Genomic DNA, 22,562 nt, shown 5'->3' with positions numbered 1-22,562 from the left:
CAGAAAGTCTACATTCCCCTACTCAGGAATACTACAGTCAATTAGCCGGTTTGTAAGATACCCCAGTCTGTCCAAAGTGAGGTGGGAAGGAGGGCATGCAGCTGCTCTTCCCATCAGATGCATTGACCCACACTCAGTGCACTGTCCCCACCTCCGCCTGTACATGCAGGGATGGATTGTCTGATTGTCATATACTGTACACAATAATTACATTTTCAAACTCAATTCAGGAAAACAATTTGTATATGCATAGGGAGCAGTCAGACATTTTGTTCGTACCTCTGCAGAAAGGGAGCCAGAGAAAATGGGAGTGGCATGCACATAATGTGCCCCAGAGAAGCTTTGTGTACTCACTCACCTCCACACATTCGGCCAGATCAGGGAAGAAAATATAATCCAAACTAGCCTAATTTATGTTTCCATGACTCAGATACTTCCTATTTGTATTGCCTTTCCCTATTTATATTGTTTAGGGTAACAGTGGCTCTTAGCCTTCAGTTTGTAACTTTAGATAAAATTGGCTAGTTGGGTGGGTGGGGGGAACAGGCATGCTGCAAATTTTATCCTTATTTACCAATTTTCTTGGGTTGCCTGTTTTTCTATCAGTCTCTTAATTATTAATGTAATTTTAGTGGGCAACTTAATAAATTGTTTACTTAGTTAATTCAGATAGCAATTTATATGATTATTGCCTGACTATAAAAGCTTTTTAATAGAACAGGGGGGTTTTTTTGTATCCAGCAGAATAACAAGTTCTTTTATTATTCAAACACAGCTTACTTCTTGCTGTTTTCAATAAGATTTTTAATAAATATGTAAATTTAAAAATTAATTTACTGCATATGTTTGGCAGCGTGATGTTTGAGCTGACAAAAGTTTGATGGATTGTAAAATTATCCCCCTAAAAATCATCAGTCATAGTAAACAGAATGTATCAACCTCTGGTAATTTTACAGCTTTTTCTTCATCTTATCTTCTGTTAGGAACTCACTTAAAATTGATTATAATGCACTATATTTCTGGAGCCATAATTCATTCATAGATTAATTAGATTTTAGGTTAATATCCTATCATAGTGTGGGATAAGAGCCAAGAGAATGTTTTCTGGTTGTTACAGAGCTGCAGTAGAGAAACCTTGATTACTGTTCCCGTGTGGTTTCAACTGCCAAGACTAATCACTAATCAAATTCAAACCACATAAAATGAAACATCCTTCATGCCATTTAGTTTTCTTTTACAGTACCATGAGTTCTTCATTGACATAACTAGATAAGCTGGATTTTTATTTTTTATTTTTTTAAAAGGGATGCAAGCGGTTTTCTACCATAGCATTAATTATTCCAGTTTCACACTTCTGCCCTGATCCACTCACCCATATGCTCATAGATGCAGTTCTTCCTTGTTTTCTTTTTAAAAAATGCATGCAGGGTACCCATTCATTTCAATTGTGAAAGCTAATCCCCCTGCACAAAGGGATATACTTAGCCATGGCTTTCCATTGATGAAATGAATGAGAGAACTGTTTGAGGATGGGGTACTCCGTATATGGATTTTACCTACTGTGCACAGAGTAAAATCCAAGAACAGTCTGCTGGAGCTGAACATTTATCAGTAGAAGTACATTTGTATTAGTTACTGCCATGTCCCCAATTCTGTATCACAGAACACAGCCAGAAGTGTGGATGACATAGTCTCTGTATAATAGTAACTGTACATTTCTATGCGGTGGCACTTGTGAGAGGGGTGCAACAGCTGGTCTTAAAGAACAGGTAGAGTCACATAAGAGAAGATGGCCCTTCAGGTAGCTTGGATCCATACTGTTAAGGGCTTTATAAGCAAGAGCCTGCAGCTGATAAAGCAAGAGAGTCACATGATCCCAGCACCTTGTCCCCAGTTAAGATTATGGCAGCAGCATTCTCCACCAACTGAAGCCTCTGTGTTGTTTTAAAGGGCAGTTCCCGCAAAGAGTCATCAGGTTAAGATGTGATGAATGCAAGCGAGAATACCAGAAACAGATACAACTGGGGCACTGAGCCTGGCCACAGTTGATGCATGGGCACCTATCTAATTTCTGTGTTCTAAGAGTGGTACACAGAGGAAGAACAATAAAGCCTCCCCCCAAAAAAGCCAGATATGTGCATAACCAGATAAACAACCCAATTAACACTCACCCTAGTGCACAAGGTGAGCAAATATTAAAAAGCAGAAAATAAGTCTGTATGGCCTGGAAAAATAGGTGAGTGCATTATAACTCATTTAAAAAATGATTATTATGCTTTTTAAAGACCAGTGAATTCTTGTAGATGACACACATGCTGAAATTAACATAACAAAATGAAAATCCATTTAAAATCCTGCAGAAAGCAGAAAAGAGTGTAGAGGGGAATTGTCTGTATAGCTTGTGGTGGCCCAGAAGTGGAGTACTGATCAGGGCAAAACATGGTGAACAGGTGTGTACTAGAAATATATTTTTGCAGATGATATCAGCAAAAATCTGCTCCAGATGTAGGCATGTATCATTTGAATTCTGCAAAGACAGTATACAAAAGTGAAATTTCCAACTTGCTTTCAGGGTTTTTGGCATTTTGCACTAAGTATGCAGGATTTGACAGCTGATGGCTTAGGCAGGTGTAGATTTTAATAGAGGCTGAGCCATTTGCCTTTTCAGTCTTTCAAAATTTGATCAGAGAGCCAAATACTGACTGAACACTGTTCCTTGTATTCTGGAAGAAGTGTTGCTCAGCCATCATCAGCAATTAGACTTCAGTCCCTCCCTCCGCTTTTTATATAGTTGATTGTAAAGATCAGAGTACACCCCAGAGAGAAATATACAAATGGCAGCACTCATCCAGTGCAAGCTATCTCATTGTTATTTTAAACCACCATGCAGACCTACTAGGCAGCCTGCAGAGGCTCCTTTGGCATATTAATGCCAGGGTGGGTAAAAGACATTAACCCCTTTAAATAAAGCTCCTGCTGTGAGCACTATGAAAGGTAAAAAATAAATAAATGAATTTTTCATTGTCAAACTTTCCTTGTCTGAGCAGAGAGCAAGAATCCTGGAGCCAGCATATGTCTACAGTGGTACCTCTGGTTATGAATGCTTCCCTGGTGGTCTAGTGGTTAGGATTCGGCGCTCTCACCGCCACGGCCCGGGTTCGATTCCCGGTCAGGGAACGCTTCTTTGTTTCCTGCTTGGCAGGGGGTTGGACTCGATGGCCCTTGTGGTCTATTCCAACTATATGATTCTATGATTCTATGGTTATGAATGCTTCAGGTTACGAGCTCTGCTAACCTGGAAGTAGATGCTCCTGGTTGCGAACTTTGCCCCAGGATGCAAATGGAAAGTGCATGCCGGAGGCTGGCCCCATTAGCAAAAGCGTGCCTCAGGATAAGAACAGTTTCAAATTAAGAACAAACTTCTGGAACGAATTACGTTCGTTACCAGAGGTTCCACTGTATTATACATGAATAGTTGTGAATAGTACAAGATTGAGAAGTGTGCACCATCCGCTCCAAAAATTCTCAAGTACTGCTGAAAAGGGAGTATCTTCCACTGGTGGAGCTAGAGCCAGAGTTTTGCTTTCTTGTAGTCTGTGGGACCTCTGGACCCAAGTAACTCTACTTGCAGAGGCAGATTTAAGGGAACACCACCAGTTCAGTCGCATTTAGCATGGAGCCTCAGGGGCACTATAGGGGGTGCCACAACTATGATGTAGAATGGAAGGCAAGAGGCGAGGGGCAGCAGATTTTGGCATCGCATAGGGTGCTGCTGAAATTTTAGACTCCAAGGTCCATCACTGTATCTTGCTCCACCCTCATCAGTGCGATTGCACCACATATATTTTCTGCCTGCAACCACGTATTTTGTGTGAGTCCCCCTAGCTGAATTTGCCAACTTCTTGCTTGTGTTCTCAGCTATGAATTGCCTTGTTATCTATCTTAGACATGATCATTTAGGCTGGATTCCTAGGAGTGACTGTTGCTTAGTCCACAAGCTTTCACAACTCTTGGCTTATTCCTGCAAATACTTTCTACCACCTTGGAGGCTCCGAGAGACTGAGAGTATGTGACCACTCTCTCTTATAGTCTGTTAACTAAGAAATGTAGAATGTTTTAGAGGCTTCTCTGACTCCTAACCTTTTTGGTGCCGCAATAGTTCAAGAGTTTGTGTTCCAATCTTGTACGCCAAGTTTCCTTTTCTTTCTCAGTCTTCAAGAAGGATATACTTACTACCCCTTGAAAATAGGTGAGGTTCATGGTGGCTTCCTGAACATACATATATATCAGCTTCCATTGAGATGTCTCAGTGCTCAAGGCAGGTACCGCATTGGACAGTGGTACCTCGGGTTAAGAACTTAATTCGTTCTGGAGGTCCGTTCTTAATCTGAAACTGTTCTTAACCTGAGATACCACTTTCGCTAATGGGGCCTCCCGCTGCTGCCTCTCCGCCGCTGCATGATTTCTGTTCTCATCCTGAAGCAAAGTTCTTGACCCGAGGTACTATTTCTGGGTTAGCGGGGTCTGTAACCTGAAGCGTCTGTAACCTGAAGCGTCTGTAACTCGAGGTACCACTGTATTTTACATTTGCATTTTCTGTTTGAAAATGGGAGCAGGGGTAAACCAGTTCTATTTCTGCACACAGGGTGTTTGGAAACGAACCTCATTTTGCACAGGTGCATCTGCTTGGGAGAGGAGAATCTGTTGCTTCTGTATATGTAGTATTTCCTGAAATAGTTACAGGTGGTTAGCCGTGTTGGTCTGCCGTAGTCGAAACAAAATATAAAAAAATCCTTCCAGTAGTGCCTTAGAGACCAACTAAGTTAGTTATTGGTATGAACTTTCATGTGCATGCTGAAGAAGTGTGCATGCGCACGAAAGCTCATACCAATAACTAACTTAGTTGGTCTCTAAGGTGTTACTGGAAGGGTTTATTTTATTTTATTTATTTTGTTTTGTTTTGATTTCCTGAAATGTAATCCTTGTACCAATTCCCCAAATGACTGTTGAAACTTTAACTTTCAAATGCAGATTTAGAGTTCCCTGGGGCCAACTGATGGAAAAGGAAAAGTTTCCAAAGACTGAGCTATTACATGGAGGGTTAGATATAGTTCTAGTAGAATACACACCAATAGTTTATGTACTCCTTATTTTGATGCCTGGGGAGTAATTTAGTAGTGATGATGGGGAATGCAATATTTTTCCATTTACTTTAGAAGGAATATGTGGAGGAATAGACAGAAGGAATAGACGGAAAGAGTGGGCAAATGTTTTACCACCATTTAGATGAAGCACCTCTTGAGAATAAGCTTTGTGGTATTCTACAGGAAATTCCTTCTCTCCTCCCTTATGTTCATCTCCCAGTAGACAAGCTGTACTTGAACTGAGCATTAAAAAATGTGGCTTGTTTTTCACAACAGAAATAGTAGTTTCTCAACAGCTGGCTCAGGCCACTGATCACTTGTGAAAACTGTCCCTTGAAAAATGAATGTTTCCACATTTGCTGCCTGCCCTTCCCACACCCCAACCTGCCCCTCCTCCACCTGCCCTAGTCTGGGTCAAATAATGAACTTTCCCTATTCATAGGTTGAGAAACTTAATTCATTTCCTGGAAGAGATGGTTGTTAGCATAAAAAATAAAATGTATATGGAGCGGGATGGAGGGTCCTTATGGTTGAAGAAATAAATTGCCTTGCTCAGGAAGAACAGAATCCATGATCCTACGTTCTGCCTTCATCGTTGAGGCAATGTACCTCTGAATACCAGTTTCTGGCAATCGCAAATGGGTAGAGTGTCTCACCCCATGTCTGGAGTGACTATAGAGTGAGAGTCCTACTGCTCTTTAACTTAGTAGATGTGGAAGCATATGGTGGTCAGAGGGTAGTCAGAGTGTCCAGATAGGTTCATATGGAGAGAGGTGGTCCTTGAGATATTGCAGCTATTCAGGTATTAAGGCCATTAAGGTATCAAGGAATAGGCTCTGTGCCCCTCAACTTGCTGGTAGTTACAAAGACAAAGGCCAGAGTTGAGAGTTGGGTGTGTAAGCTTAGAAGCTGGAGGGAGGAAGCTACGGTTGCCATATTTCAAAAAGTGAAAATCCAGACAGAAAAATTGTTGAGCTTTTTTTGTTGAGCCATTTTAAGGAAAATCACCCAAAACGACACTGCTGGCATTCTGTCCCAGACACTACTTCCAACAGCCTATTGCTGTATGGGAAATTCCGGACATATGGCAACCCTAAAGATGCAAGCTGGGAAGGCGGTGGTGTGTGTGTCAGAGCCATGGCTGATTTCTGCAAAAATCCAAAGCTGTGGCTATGGGAAGCAAGACCCTCTTGGTTTGTGAATGCTGTGAACTCCTTCATAGTAGTCAAAGAATATGTGTAAATAAACTGTATATATAATAAAGGCACCACAGTCTCCACTGTCCCGCATGCCAGGGGAAACACGAACCCTGAGTAAGCGCCTGGAATCCCATGCCTCCTGGAGATTGAGGTGGCTTACAACAATAGTTAAAACGTGGATTTGGGACCACCAGATATAGCGATAGCCACCAACCATTCCCTTTAAAAGGAAATCAGATGAATTCATGGATGATAGGGCTACTAGCCACAAGGGCTGTTTTTCAAACGTTGTAACATAGGACACTATCCAGCAAGGACTAAGCACTTTTAACAGCTCAGTTAGATTCATATTTACTTAGAAGCAATCCCACTGTGTTCAGTGGGTCTTACTTTCAGGTAACTGTGTAGCCCCTCTGTCCCACAGATTCCTTAACTCTCCCCCGCACCTTCTTCCTGGAAGCCAATTGCTACAGTGCTATTTTCTTATATCCTATCAAAGCCAATAGTTTTAGCAGCCTAATTGTGGTGCAGTATTGCACACAAAAGAATGTGAAGCTTAATTTTGTATTAGTTGTACAAACTTATATTTTTGTTATGGTGAATCTTAAATGTGGATTAAACATAATTCTGACCATGTTATTTATTATTATTATTTATTGAATATATATACTGCCCTATACCTGGAGGTCTCAGTGCGGTTCACAGAATAAAATGAATAAAATCAAAATATAAAACCACAAAATACATAATCAAAATAAAAACAACAACCCAATAAAACAAATAAAATATTTGCTTACCAGTTAGGTGAGCTTTCCCCCCTCCCCCCAAAACGTTACCAGTTATCTGACCCTATTATAGCATTTTGTATTTAAATATGTGAGGCTTGTTCATTCAATACTTTCTTCCTTTTGTGTTATTCAGAGATACAAAGCATGGACAATTTTGGTTCTCCCTTTCACAGCTAGCTATTTGCTCATCAATAACCATTTTGTTCAGGCCAACAGGTGGGATCCATTCACACAGCTCATGCTAATAAATTGTTCTTTCCTCCCATACAATTTACTTACTTACAAAAAAAAATCCTTTTGATATATCCCCTTCCCAAATCCTTTCTGTAACTAAAATCTCAAATAAGCAAAGTTGTTCTCCTCTCATACTTTGGTTAAGCATAATGCCTATGTAGATTACTTTCTGCTAAGTGTATATTGTTTTCTTATAAAAATGATGAACAGATCGATAATTTCACAAGCACTTCATATCAATGCAATTTTTCCATGAGGCAGAAAAGAGAGGGCCTCTCATTATTTATCCTGAGAATGTGATGGGGTTCCTTTGAGAAGGTCATTGTCTGCTTCAGCAAAATAATCATGGGATTTCTGTTCAAGCAGGAAAGAGAAAAATGATTCATTATTTCAAAAAATTATTTTACTGCCAGTCTAGAAAATAGATGAAAGCTTCTCACAATATATGAGGGAGAGAAAGGCTTTACTTATTATTTAAGGTTACGCTTTAAAGGGGGGAAAGGTTCAAACGTTACATTTTTAGCTTAGCTGTAATATAACAGAGGTCATGCAGTTACAGCATTCACCTTTGTAGTTTCCAGGAGGTGATTTTACAACTATTTTCACTCTGGAGCTTTACTTATCCACATACACTTTCATTTGGCTAAATGAGATCTGGGGACTCTACTCCACTCTGCTGAAAAACTATTATTGAGAGTTGGCATCAAATTTTGCCTAAAGTGAAATTTGGGGGCCAGTATGGAAGTTTTCACTGCAAAAAAAACTTCTGAAGAATTAGGAGGAAAGTATAAACTGGCAAAGGATTCCATCCAAACTTGTCTGTAAACAAATGTAGCACGATTTCACCTTCCTCTCTTCCCTTGCTTTCTCTCAGAATCTGTTCTGGGTGGGTGGGGGGACGACTCTTGATTGTGTCCAGACTTGCACTCAAGATACCTTTAACTTTTCTTCCATTCCTCACTGTTCTTCCATGTCCCGGTATTTATTGGCACGTGGTTCTGGTTCATGTACACTTCTTCCACCTGGAATGGAATGTTTAGATTTAAAATTATTCCCCTCCCTAAAAATAATGTTGAATTTGTACATTTACATACATGCATATTCTAAAGAGTGTAAGCCAAGGTTTATTCCTTTTGGTGGGTTGTAACCCAAGTTCCATGCGCTTGCTTCCTCTGGTACAATGGAACTTTTCTTTCCTCTCCTTCTTCCATGAGTTCTCAAAATGCGCTCCAGACAGACTCCGAAATGTCCAGAGAGGGGGCTGGCACTGGGGACAGGAGAGGAAGGGGAAGTTCTGTTGCATGCAGTTTTATTGGGTTACTGCTTTTGGTTTGAGTTTATATGTTTATATGTTGTGGTCTTGTTGTGAACCACCCTGAGACCTCTGGGTATAGGGCGGTATATAAGTGTAATTATGATAAATAATGATGATGATGATGCAGGTACAGTGCAACAGCAGAGCTGCAATCTTGGATACCCAGTATAATTACTGTTCACCAGCTAATTGCTGAAGCGCTATACTGTATAAATATTTTTATTACTGGAAGTGTTGACCACGTTAGTTTATTGCAGCACAACAACGTTTTGTAGCTCCTTAACGACTAAAAAGCTGTGGCACGAAAGCTTCATGGTCCAGAGATCACTTATCAGATACACCAAAGTAGGCAGGTATATACTGTAATATGAATATAAGAGGAGAAGAGGAAAGTTTTTGTTACCAAGTGAAAAGAAAGGAGGAAATGCATGGCACCTAGGCAGAGACAGGTGAATACAGAATTACTAGATCAAATCTGCGACATGGATATGATCCATTCCCAAATAGAAACTTCGGATGATGAACAGGTATAGCCAACAGTGCCCTTCTGCATTTGTTAGCTACCATCTGTTACCTAGTGGGAGGTAAAAGCAGCTGAGGAGGATGTTTTGCAACAGAAAAACAGCCAGAGCAGAAATATTTAATAAGCTCCTCTCCCCTGCATTGGTTTTCCACTTCTAACGGATGCTTCAGCAGCTGGGGTTTTTTTAAGAGTAAAAAGAACTCCAAATAACATGTAGCCACACTCTTTACTTCCGTGGTAAGCTAGGATATCTAGGATCAGCTCAAAACAAATCCCCACCATGTCAAATTTGCTAATGAAGTTCAGTGAGAGAGCTTCACAGTTGAATCTCCCTTTGAAACTTATTTGTTGGAGCTGCAGTGAGCTTAAAGCCTGTTTCTGGATGTTCTAGAGGTCAAAATGCTCCCTCAGTGCTTTGAGTGCTCCCCTTTTTAAAAAAACAAACAAACCCCATCTAAGTTGTATCCATTTGCCCTCTTGTGCAGACTGACCTGTTTGGACTATGTAAATGGCAGAAGGGCACTGCTGGTCATGTTTATTCATTAGCAGCTGCTGGTGGTTGGGACTGGTCCACATCCATATCAGTGATGGGATTATATTCATTTTAGGGCATTCTGTATTCGTTTGTGCTCTAAATAGCACTGTGACACAGATACACACATGCTATTCCTTGCATTGTTTGACCATTTGACCCCATTTTAGGGAGAGAGACATTTCCAGTTTTATGTAAGTTCTGTTCCAACTTATAAATGAATTTGCACAGGTTGGGAATGCATATGTTGGGGTACAGCCTGCAACAGCCCTGGGCACTGCATGCCCAGCTATATCCATTTTTCCTAATTTTTGGGAAGCCTGTGACTTCTGGACTTGAGAAGAACCCATTTTAGCTCTGGCAAAAAGGAACCATCCAATGAAATTAACAAAATGCTAATTTTGACAGGGTTTGTAGTGGCAATGCAGAAAGTGACTCTGATAATGGAAAGGAGGGGGCATAATAAGATGCAGGAAAAAGAAATTGTAGGAATGTTTCTCTTCCCCTCCTTTGTAAAGTAATAGCTTTCATATGAAAGAAGAAATAAAAATCTGGAAGCAGTGCACTGAAGATCAGCTAAGGCTGTGTTACCAGGTTAAAATACAATAAGGTTGGATAGTAGCTGGTTAGGGGGAAAACACATTAAAATGCAGCATTTCATTAGAAATGACAGGCTAGATATGTATCGTGGCTAATGTTGTATGTACACCACTTCCCAAACCAGCAGCGAGAGTACACAGGATGCAGAGTAAACAGGAGTGTGTACACAGCCTCAGGCTGCCAACCCTGTGCCCACTTATCTGGGATAAGCCCAGTTTAACTATATAAGGCTTATTTCTGAATAGACATACATACCTAGGAATGTGTGATAATGATGGCAGTCACAGGAAGCGGTATGGGTATCTCATTCTTTTCATGTGATTTTTGGCAGCAAATTGAACACACAAAATACTGTTCCTTTGGATGTATCTTTGGTTTTCAGCAGACAGAAAACTGCTGATTCCAGCTTGAAAACTAAATGAACCTTTTTATAAAACTAATTCCTTGGGCACACACAAACTTTCAAGTTTATGTATAAAGGACTGGCTAATTTATCACCAGTTACATTAGTGGAGTAAGAACTCTGATTTGTATTATTGTATGATTCAGCTCCACTGTTTCCAAGGAACTTGTTAACAATAGAAAATTTGAATTAAAAAAAAGGGGGAGCCACAGAATGTTAATAGCGTGCACTATGATGTTTTTATGTAATTTACTCAATGGTCCATTAGTTACTTTATATCATAAATATAAAGTACCTTCAGTGATTTCTAAGACATCTAGCTCTAATTAAATGTGAAATTTAACATGATAAATAGTATAGATTATTGGATCAATATGACCTTGGATAAGCAAAGGCAGAGTAACTTGCAGATTTAAACATGCAAAAAGCTTGAAAACTATTCCACTTCATAGCAACATTTTTATTTTACTTTTTAATCAGCATCCTTGCTACTTCTGATCAGGGATTAGGTGTGAAATGAAAGACCTTGAGTTATGCAATTAAGTATTGATTTTGTTGATCTATATTTAATTCTCATAGCAATTTGGCGGCTTACAATATAAAAACACAAAAATACACACCATACCTATCTTCCTTCCCTGCACCCTTTTTACTGCTCCCACTCAGTTGCTGGGCATGCCTTACAGACAATTTTCTCTCCACTCGCCTGTCACAATCTTTCAGACGTATCACAGATGGCTTCTAAATTAATCCATGACAGCAGGATCAAATGGCAATGGATATGGAGAAGGACATCTATGCTGGATGGCTCAGTTATGAACTCCCATAACTGAACCTGAGTTGTTATTGGAAGCATTGAAGAACCTTCAATTTAAATGTTCCTGAGCCTGAGTTGCATTAAAGATTTTTAGATATTGGCTGCCTTCTCTTTGTGGCCAAGTCTAAGCTTTAGATTGGGTGTGACACCTGTTGTAGTTCTTCATATTTTCATCTTTATATTTTTGGAGCATGATCCTTCAGTCTGCACGGGCTGCTTTGCCCATTTCCCCACCCAGATACCTCTTAGGCACAAGGACATGGCTTTGTAGCAAAACAACTCTTATTTACAATGGGAGATCTGCTCACCTCCAATTCTCCAATGTACCCATCTCTGTCAACTCCATAAACTTGAGGCTGAGCTCACTCAGGTATCTGGAACAGATTTTGCCGTTTGTGTGTCTGTTTAATAGTACAGCATAATATACCCTATTCCTAGCAATTGAGAGTGTATAACAAGTCAACATAAATACATCTTAATTGAAGTAGAAGAATTGCCATAGTGGATTGACAGGTGTGTGCTGCATTTTATTATTTATTTGTACTTACAGCATGTAGCATGTTAAGCCTTTTTGTTTGTTTCTGGAATCCAGTATACCAAAAACAATATATAATCATTACTTTGGTGATTAAGTTTTAATTAAATCTTTAATGATGCAGCATGGTTTAATTAAATCTTTAATGAAGCAGCATGTGTGTGTGTACAGACATGTATATATGTGCAAACATAATTGTGAATCATCAGGAAATCGCATCGAAAATCAGCTAAGAAGTAGTGGTAGTACTTTGTTCTCTTGTGGTTTTTTTGCTTGTTCTCCCCTTTCCTTTGTGATGATGATGTGAATACTTGGCAGGTAAACTGAGTATCTGGAGGAGTTAGTCAGGGTTCATCAGGCAAGCTTCTGATAGCAATGATTTTCAGTCACTTGTGTAGGCCAGATTTTATCTGAACCAGTGACCTAGAGGTTAAAGGCTTCATATACTATTACCAAATCCCTGAGCCATCCAATTCCCCAGGATACAATATATATCTGATATCCTGCAGAATGGCCCTTATCAGCAAGAAAAGGTACTGATTCACACTAAAAGTGCATTAGTAAAATAATGATTTAAACATGAGCAGAGGTTTTGAGCTTCCTAGTGGCTGAAATCAGTAGTGGATTTAGAAGCACTGTAGTGGTGGGTAAATCTGCACCATCTATCTCTCCATTGTGTAACTGGATGCTTATAATGTCAGTTCCTTTGTTTTCTTTCTTTTACATGTTATGCCAAAGCTGTTCTTTAAAATCTTTGGAAGCATTTCTGCATTTTTTATTTAGGGTAGTCCCAAACCTGTATATAACTTTGGTATTAGTGGAAAGATTTACATGTTCCTAAAGTATAAGAGATAATAATAATAATAATAATAATAATAATAATAATAATAATAATAATAATAAAAAATAGTCATGGTAGTAATAGCCAAATTTATATCAGCCACACTACATCTTGGTCATTTTGCTAACTGATAACAAAAAACCCAAACCTGATAAAAAGTTGGAATAGAAAGTAATCAAAATAAGGACTGAATTGAGCAGATGTGATGATTTCTTGCCATCCATTTGGCAATCCTTACTTTATTCCATTAACATGAGAGAAGAACAGTTCATTTTCATAAGTTTTGTTCAGACACATTTATTTCAGAAGGAAGCTAAGATATAATTGAGTTTATTTTTAGGCTTACAATTAATTGCACACACTTTTGTAATGATTTGCCCATGTGCATTAAGTATTATATTACATAACTTCTTATCCCGGAGACAGCAGGATGCAGGTGTTAATCTATTCTGCAAATAAAGTTTAGAAGATTAAACAAAGGGCCATGCTGAGGGTGGGGGGGGGGAGAGGTGAGTGTCTTCATATTCATTGGTCTGCCAAATTCATCGTGAGCATTTTTTCATAGCCTGACTTTAAATGGTAATTGAAATTTTTCTCTTCAGTAAAAATAAATAAAATCAAGAAATTAAAAAAGGCTTATTTTTAATAGCTTACATGAGTATTTGTTCAAAGAGTAATAGCACACTACCAAACATATTCCATTCCAGCACAGCCATTACCTTACTGTAGTATAGTAAAATACTGTTAATTAAACAAAAGAAAAACCAGATTCTCTTCCACTATTGATAATCAGTGAAAGAACCTTTCACACATGGTGGTTTCATAATTGTTGGAAGCTGCCCAGAGTGTCTGGGGCAACCCAGTCAGATGGGTGGTATATAAATAATTAATTGTTACTGTTATTGTGCCATGGATGGCTAACTTCCCAGGTGTTGTTGGGCTGTATCTTCCATTGTTTCTGACCACTGATCATCCTCACTGGAACAGATGGCATCTGGAGTCCAGCAACATCTGGAGATCATGGTAGTGAATAGATTTTTGCTTACGCACATGGACTTCTCCTCTCTGCTACTCCATGTGTGTACACTGCGCCCTTCCCAAATCTGCTCCAGAGGATAAACAGTTTTAGAGGGCATCTGGGAGGATTCCATTGCACAAGCAGAAATCCTTCCTCTAACCTTCCAGATGTTTCTGAAACTTCCATCAGCCCCAGCAAGCATGGGCAGTGGATGATGGGAGTTCTAGTCAAGCAACATATGGAAGACTAACGTTTTCCCACACCTGCTGCAATATAACATTCACATGCTGCTATGTTGGATTTGGACAGCATTCACCTGACTGTTTATTCCATTTTCCTGACGTTTCCATGTGGTGGCTAATGCAACAAACCCCACGTGTTAATACAGCCTGAGTTTGCCACCACATGTTTATTCAAACTGCAACCACAGTTCTTTGACTATTGTACCTTAATGATACACATGTTTATCCTCTTCACACTTAAAAGCCTTTAGGTGTACAACTATCAATGCAGTATGTCAAGTGCCCCTCAGATCACTAATCTTGGTGCTAAAGCACAGGAATTAAATTTATTTATTGTATTGTCAAGTACAAGTACAAAAAGAACTCATTTCACCACCAAAGCTGTCCTCCAGTGTTTATGATAACAGCCAGACAGCTATTACCTTTAAAAGCTAGACCCAGTTTTGATGACAACATGACCTAATCCAAAACGCATTACAGTTAGCAGGAAGACTCCTGTTGACTTTGGTAGACTTTGGATTAAATTTTAAATCCCTTGCCTAGTTTCACTACTGAATACTGTTTATTGCTCGACATTTTGGTTTAATTTGGCTCCTTGATCATAGAATTTGACCTTAATGTTTTCCCCCACCTTTATCTAGTATATTTTATTAATTGATGTCATCATATTAAATTACTAACTAAACTGTAATACTACCACTGAAAGTGATAAATAGAAGGAAGCTGCAATTTCTTTTCTCCGATCAGCATAAGTTTATCTTTGTCTAGATCAGTCTATCAGTTCTACCCACAAGGTTAGAGGTGAAACCCTCAGCTCCTTTTACAGCTATATCCTTAAATTATGATAGAAGGAATCTGGCATCCCACTCAAGCAGTTCCTACTGTTTTGGAAAATCTTCCATGTATCTCTATATATGTAAAGTATTAAATATAGCACTGCCTTGTGTCAAGTTCTTTGAGATGAAGACCCCTGCTTCTGTGGAGTTGGGCATATATAACAAAGTACTATATTGCATCTTAAGCACAGAAGATGTTTTTCACTGTTAGTTTTCAGGGCTGGTTTAAAACTGTAAGAACCATGTACATATGGATAGGAGTGTCATAAATATGGGGTCCCCACTGAAAAGACAGTCTCTAGTTCCTGCTAACCTAATATTTCTTGAGAAGAACACCAGAAACCGATCTTAGGGCCTGGTTTGTACAAGTGCAGGTAGTCCTTCAGATAATTTGATCCCAACCCATCTAAGGCTTTAAAAGTAGCCAGCAGCACTTTAAATTTTGTCCTGAAGCAAACTGGTAACTGGTGCACCTGATATAAAATATATGTCAATTTCTCTGATCACCAGACCCACACAAACAATTCAGCCATTTGTGTCATATAGAGTGCACATTACAATAGTATGTTCTGAAGGCTTGCACAACTGTGACAAGGTCTGCTTTCTCTAGATAGAATTGCAGTTGGCAAATCAGTCTAAACTGCTAAAAAGCATTTCTAGCCATTGAAGCCACCTGGGCATCATTTGACAGTGCCAAGTCCAGTAGAACCTCCAAAAATGAGAATTTTGTCTTTTGGGAGAATGCAACCTTATCCAGAACCAGCTGGATACCTCCATCCAGATCTGCATATTTTCTCACACAGATAATTCATTTTATCTGAATTTAGTTCCAGCTTGCTTGAGGTCATCCATCCCAAAACTTCCCTCCAGATACCCATTTAGGGTTTCAACAGTTTCTCTAGGATGAACAGATGGAAAAGAATGGTGTTGTATTAACACCCACATAGTGGTGACACCTGAAATGTTTGCAGGTGTCAAACAGTTTAGGGAATCCAGAGATTGATGGCTGCAGTATGGCTCATGAGCCCCTCAGCACCACCTTTTGGATGTGTCACTTCAGAAAGGACTGAAGCCACTACAGTATAATACTTTGCCTCCAAACCCTAATCCAGCCAGATGGTACAGAAGGATACCATGTAACTGAAGTGTTACATGCTAATTTGGGAAGCCTGGATTCCATTCAAAACTCAGCAGTGGTGTAATTAGGTGGCCTTGAGAAACCTTTTCCCCATATCCTGCAGCACGGGACTCATAGTGACATACCACACAAGGATCTTCTTGAGAAAAATGACTGCAACACAGATTTCTGAATTATTAATAATTATAATATTTTTCTTGAGATTTTCTTTTTCTTGGCTGTGTTAAATGTATTCAAAACAGAGCTGTGTAGCTGAAAATGAATGAAAAATTATGGAATGTCTCCCCCGCACCGTAGTTTAGCATTTTGCAACCAAGACCATATGATAATGCTTAAGTTCCAAAACACAAACCTAGTTGTACAACAAAGGCTCTTGTAGCAATACCAGGAACAATGTTAGTTCCATTTCAGAAAAAAGGATTTTGGAGCAGCTCTAGTGGTTCCACAACACAAAATTGCCAATACCCTGTTATTACAGTAGTACCTTGGGTTACATACGTGTCAGGATACAGACTCAGTTAACCCAGAAATATTACCACGTGTTAAGAACTTTGCTTCAGGATGAGAACAGAAATTGTGCTCCGGAGGCGCGGCAGCAGCAGGAGGGCCCATTAGCTAAAGTAGTACTTCAGGTTAAGAACAGTTTCAGGTTAAGAACAGTCCTCCAGAACAAATTAAGTACTTAACCCAAAGTACGACTGTATATTGTCCATGCTAACGAGGTGTGGAAGGCAGGACACAATAGGGCCACAGGTAGTTTGTCTGCTTTGCAGGCCATTTTGGGGCTACTGAATTTTGGTGTTTCATGTTTGACAGTGAAAGTGGTTTTGTAGGATCAAGCTGACAACAACCCAGTGGCCTATATGACTGAGATGCAAAAATCAAACTAGTCTCTCCCTCCCTCCCTCCCTCTCTCTGGCTCCAAAGGGCTGTGTATTTTCCAGCTCTCCTGCTACATCCTTGCACTGACCTACCCCAAAATTAGCATTCCTGACAGGCCATGTCTGTAGTTGGTTTCATATGGCATGGGGAGGAGGGATGCAGTCAGAGGGGAGATGGGCAGCCCCATACCCTGCAAGTGCGCAGAACTGCTTTCAACACATGCATGGGGCCCTTAGGATTCATACCAATAGAATACTAATAGAACTAGAATATCTAATCTTATATTGGACATGATCCAAAGCATTACATATGCAGAAGTGCTCCATTTTCTTCCACAAAAATACATGTTTCTCATGAATACACGAGCATACTCCCTTACACACAGTTTATTCAGCTCATGCATGAGCATATGTCTTTGCTGGGGCATGGCTGCCACTTGGAGACCCAGTGACTTTAGTGGGTTTTTCTATGAATTACTTGGTGGTTTGAATCAATAAATGTAAGGCTTACGTTTCAGCTGGCTTATCTCACTCTTGTAATGGAATAAGATAGTGCAGATGTTATAGTCTGATTGTGGAAATGGTAGTGTAATTCAGTAGCAGCGAACACAGACCCATCACCCTGGCTACTTATGCTTTTTGAAAATGACTTGCACAATTTGTACTTCGGCTTAAAGCATTTTTAAAAAATCAAATTAACCAGGCCTAGCTGGTTATGGGTTGGGCATCAACTGTAAAAATTAGCATTGTGGCTTAATTTTTTATTTTTTTTTGCAAAAATGGGCACACATAACGTGGACCTAAACAGAACCCTAAGTTCTTCAGAGTCAAGCATCCTCATCTTATGTTGCTCTTACGTTGCAATATCTTTTTTTCCTTTGTATTGTATTCTTGATATTTCTGAATGACCACTAAATCAGCCACTTCACTTGCCAACTAGACATAAAGTAAAAATGTTTGTTCTTCGACTGCCAATAGTTTATTGATCCATTTATTTCTGCTTGGAACTAATACTGAAAATGAAGAATGATTGTGACTTTAGCACACCTCATTTAACAATGGATACTGCAAAAACCTTAGATATTGGTAAAGCCCCTAATGCATTCAGTATTTTCATGTATTTCTTTAATTATATTATTGAGAAGAGATGGGGTTTTTTTGTTTTTTAAAAAACACCAGCTGTGTGTGAAAACCAGGTCATTTTTATATTGAACCTCTCCCTAAAACAGCTGATTAAAAGTGTTCTTCAAGCAGAGATAAAATTGGTATTGTACAATCCAGTTGTGGGTTTTTTTTAAAAAAAAATATAATATGCTGATACATTGTCCAGTGCTTTTTTAGTTCATGAAAATCAATACACATGCAAAATGTGAAGTTCTTTCCTAGCAAATTTAATTAATGTCTGCATTATACAGATTTATTTTACTAAATATATATCCAATGCACATTGGGATACTTTCCCTCAGATTCCAGGTTCCCTACTAAAGTTCCAAATACTCAGCCTATTAAAACAGGTGGTATATTAATCTATAGATTAATTGGATAGCAGAAGTTGCTTCTTTTCCTCTGACACCGGTTAGGTATAGGCCACACCTTTCCATACACATTTAAATATTTTGTACTCCAGCATTTCTCTCTCAAAGTACAGTGGTACCTCGGGTTACAGACGCTTCAGGTTACAGACTCCGCTAACCCAGAAATAGTACCTCGGGTTAAGAACTTTGCTTCAGGATGAGAACAGAAATCGTGCTCCGGCGGCACGGCAGCAACAGGAGGCCCCATTAGCTAAAGTGCTTCAGGTTAAGAGCAGTTTCAGGTTAAGAACAGACCTCCGGAACGAATTAAGTACTTAACCCGGGGTACCACTGTAATGCATAATTTTTATATCTGATTTACACTACTGACAACAAAAACATGTTCCAGTGAGATCAGGTACATGTATATATAACACTGCAGACATTACCTGCAGTCTTGTAGTCCCTGGAAAGGCACTCCAGTGGCCATTGGACAGTATCCTCCAAGGATGGAGAGAGAGACCCAGTGTTGTAGGGCCCCCTCCTGCTGCTACAGAAATGTTCCTGGTTCTTGCCTCACTGATGTCTGATAGAGGCAGAAAGTGGGTATACCTGGGGCAGTTTAGGGGCTTTTGGAGTTCACCACATGCCCCCAAGCCAAGGAGACAACTACACTTGCCTTGAAGCTGATAGAGTGTTGGATGGAGGAGGCAGGGAGGGCCTAGGAAATGATGGGGGGGACACACCTTTGATTTCACTATTCTTTCTTTTGTGACCCTGACAAGTTAGGTGCACTTTGGATTTATTGAAATAAGTGAGACATGAACATTTGTCTGTATACAAAAGTTCCACTGATTTTGATAGAACTTAACCATGCCTGTCTTGTCTTCTGCTTTCACCTAATATTTGCACTGTTACTGGGTCTCAGAATAGGAGAGCAATCACTGGAGTCCAAATGAAATAATAGCGCCAGCTACTTTGACGAATAGCCAGTTGTCCTTAAATAATGATTCCTGAAAAAAGATGGGAAATGTAAATTACTCTGGAGATGCTGGAGATATTTTACACATACAAATTCCAAAATCAGCTGCTTAAAATGTAAATGGCACTTAACTGTTTTGCAAATTGAGTCCTATTTGTCTCAGCAGAATCATTAAAGCTATGATTTATCCCAAAATGAACTTTATTCTTGGATTTAATTATTATGGAGGATTAAGCCCCAAAGCATTTAACTATCTATTTCTTTTCTGCTGTGAACTTTGGACAGGCAGTAATTGACTATTTACAATTTTGATAACTATTTTTGTTTTTAGAGAAGAGTATGTTTCTAATTCTGACTTCCTCTCCTCTTAAATTGTTACAGAAATTGAAGCAACCTGAAGAAGCAAAGGAAGATTCTGAAAAGGGGTTATCTAAAATTTCCCTGGAGTCTCTCAATAAATTTAACAGCAGCAGAAGCATTTTATTGGAAAAGGAGAGCAAGGTTGAAGGGCAAGAAGACGAAAATGGGAAGAATGAAGAAGTTTCTCTAAATAGTTCTGATAGGCATGATATAGACCACTTGGAGTCCTTGAGTGATTCTTTATATGATAGCTTCTCATCCTGTGCAAGCCAAGGCTCAAATGATGTCTAAAGAGGACACTCGACATGGGTGGCCACTGAGTGGAGCACTTAATGAACAGAAGAACTAAATAAATAAGAGCTGTTGAAAATATTCAAAGTAAGTTGCAAAGACTCATGATAGGATATATCCAGATATATTCATATAGAGCAATAACGAAGAAAAATCTGCATTATAACAAAAAGACTGAAAGTTTGACAGTACAACACAGTTGTTACTAAAAAGAAATAGTCTTAATTTTGCACTTTTATGAATTATTGTACAGAAGTTGTAAAAAATGTTCTGGGGAAGAGAAATAAAATTATATTTGTAGAAAAACATGACAGCAATAAATACTAATTGGTGCCATGCTCCTGAAATAGCAGGCTACTAACTTTAAACACTGATGTTAATATTAACAAAGTTAGTAATTTTTTTGTAAAATAAAGATTTATGAACGTTCTAGTCTTAAAACTGTATGTAGAAACACTGCTTTATCGCAAAATTGAACTTGCCAAATGGTCTATAATGAATCACCTTGAACCACATTGTACAACATGTTTTTAAAAAATGCATATATTTGTGCAATTTTGAAAAGATTCTCAATGAACTTGCATATTTCTCTTAATGCCATTTGGTGAAATCATCCAAGAGATACCCTCCTTCCCTATAATCTGTAGCCTTATACCATGAATACATGTTGTGTTGATTTAACTTTGATATGATTTCATATTAATTCTGTTAATTCGGGAATCATTGACTATAATGCAATTGATTTAGATTTGTATTCAACAATTTAAATTTTTTTAATCAAGAAAAAGATTGGTGCCAGCAAACAAATTATGGGGGGTGGGGTGGGGGTTTCCTACAAAGACTCTTTATATGTAAGGGAGAAGTCTATTTCAAAGGTGGAGCGTATTTTTTTTAGATGTGGAATATTTATAACAACTTTTGTACAGCAGCCTGTAAGCTAGCTATATTTACAATACTTCCTAACCCGTTTACTATGTTTGTAGCATAAGCCTGTTGATTTCCACCCACTATGTTGTACTATCAGTGTTACTTGGTTAATACTTTCGTGCAATGTTACATTTCATGTTGTTTTAAATAATGTTGGGGTAGAGTTTGGTTGTTTCTGATTTTTATGAAATTTCCTTTGAAGTTTATTTCTGAATAAAAATCATATCATATATGGTTATCCAAACAATGATATTACATACACATCAACAGATGTACTAACAGTGGTAAGGGTTGATTTGAAGCAGGCATTTAAAATCTACCTGGAAATTGATAGTGAAAACTACCTTTATATGTAAATATAAAGAAGCAATATTTATAGACAGGAGGACCAACTGCAACAAAATACACAGCTGTATACTAATGATTCTCCAGCCATTTCCCTTCTCAAACCAAGCTTGCCTGGTATGCTTCTCTGCTAATGTATGTGCAGATAGGATGCAAAATCAGTCAAATGAATTTTCTACATGGCAACTAAGAAGTAATTTAAGCTTAATTCAAACCTCTCTAGCGATTTCTCTCTAGCTCTCACTCTCTCTCTGAGAAAAGATTGGGTGAATGATGAAAAGCAAAGAAAGGTCTCCGAGAGATGAGGCTGGAAAAAGCCATCAGAGGCGGGTGCAAGTGGTAATGGAACAGCTTTAGACACAATCTTATGGGAGATAAAGTGCTCCAGCAACAAAGTGAAGCCCCCACAGAACTGCAGGCATGGAGATAAATGGGACAGTGGTCTGAGCCCTGATAAAAAGAAGGCTGCCTGTTTATAAAGCACGTGCGTTATTTTTATTTTTTACATCCTTTGTGTCACTGGCATGAAACATGATGAAGCCTAAGCTTCCGTTACCAGTCAGAGAGTTGAGTCCCACTGAGCTCCATCAAGCTCGCTTCTTGTTGGACATGTATAGGATTGCCCTGAATAGTCCCCAGTTTCCAGGAAACGACGCCCAGAACCTCACTTCAATTTATTATTTTTTGGTAAATCCTAGAAGGCGAGAAGCGATTCCCGACTGCCGCCCCCTCTGCAGCACTAAGGTAAGGCATGAGAGATGCTTTAACTCTTCTTTCGCCAACCTGGCGCCCCCTCCAGTTGTATTGGATTACAACTCCCGACTGCCCCAGTCAGCGTTGTGGTCCAAAACATCCGGAGGGCACCGGGTTGGTGAAGGCTGTTTTTATTTCAGGCGCTGCCATAATGTTATCAAGCTTAAACTTCTGTGAAGGATAAGCTGCCTGCCGGTCCCCTTTTCCCATTTGCTGCCTGTTTGGCTCATTTTTCTCAGGTTGGAAGAGGCTGCGCGGGCTGCAGAAGGCGCTTTTCAGCGAGTCAAGCAAGCGCGCGCACACACACACAAACGCTCCAGGCCGTGTTGCTGGGAGCGGGTGAG

General features: G+C 39.3%; 1 protein-coding gene across 11 annotated transcripts in view; it reads left to right on the top strand.

The window, feature by feature from the left end:
- The window catches only part of NCKAP5 (NCK associated protein 5), a 621,685-nt gene extending 600,335 nt beyond the window's left edge, over positions 1-21,350 (top strand). For 10 of the 11 annotated variants that reach the window (XM_082197111.1, XM_082197112.1, XM_082197110.1 and 7 more), the window contains one exon: positions 19,924-21,350. In XM_082197111.1, coding sequence (XP_082053237.1) covers positions 19,924-20,193 — 270 coding nt within the window. In that variant the 3' untranslated portion in view covers positions 20,194-21,350. The remainder of the gene's footprint in view (positions 1-19,923) is intronic. The other variant, XM_082197108.1, reaches the window with a different exon arrangement.
- The last annotated feature ends 1,212 nt before the right edge of the window (positions 21,351-22,562 follow it).

The sequence above is a fragment of the Podarcis vaucheri genome (genome assembly GCF_965113315.1).
Source record: "Podarcis vaucheri genome assembly, chromosome: 1".
In the NCBI taxonomy this organism is placed as follows: domain Eukaryota; kingdom Metazoa; phylum Chordata; class Lepidosauria; order Squamata; family Lacertidae; genus Podarcis; species Podarcis vaucheri.
This window is presented reverse-complemented; position numbering and strand designations above follow the sequence as displayed.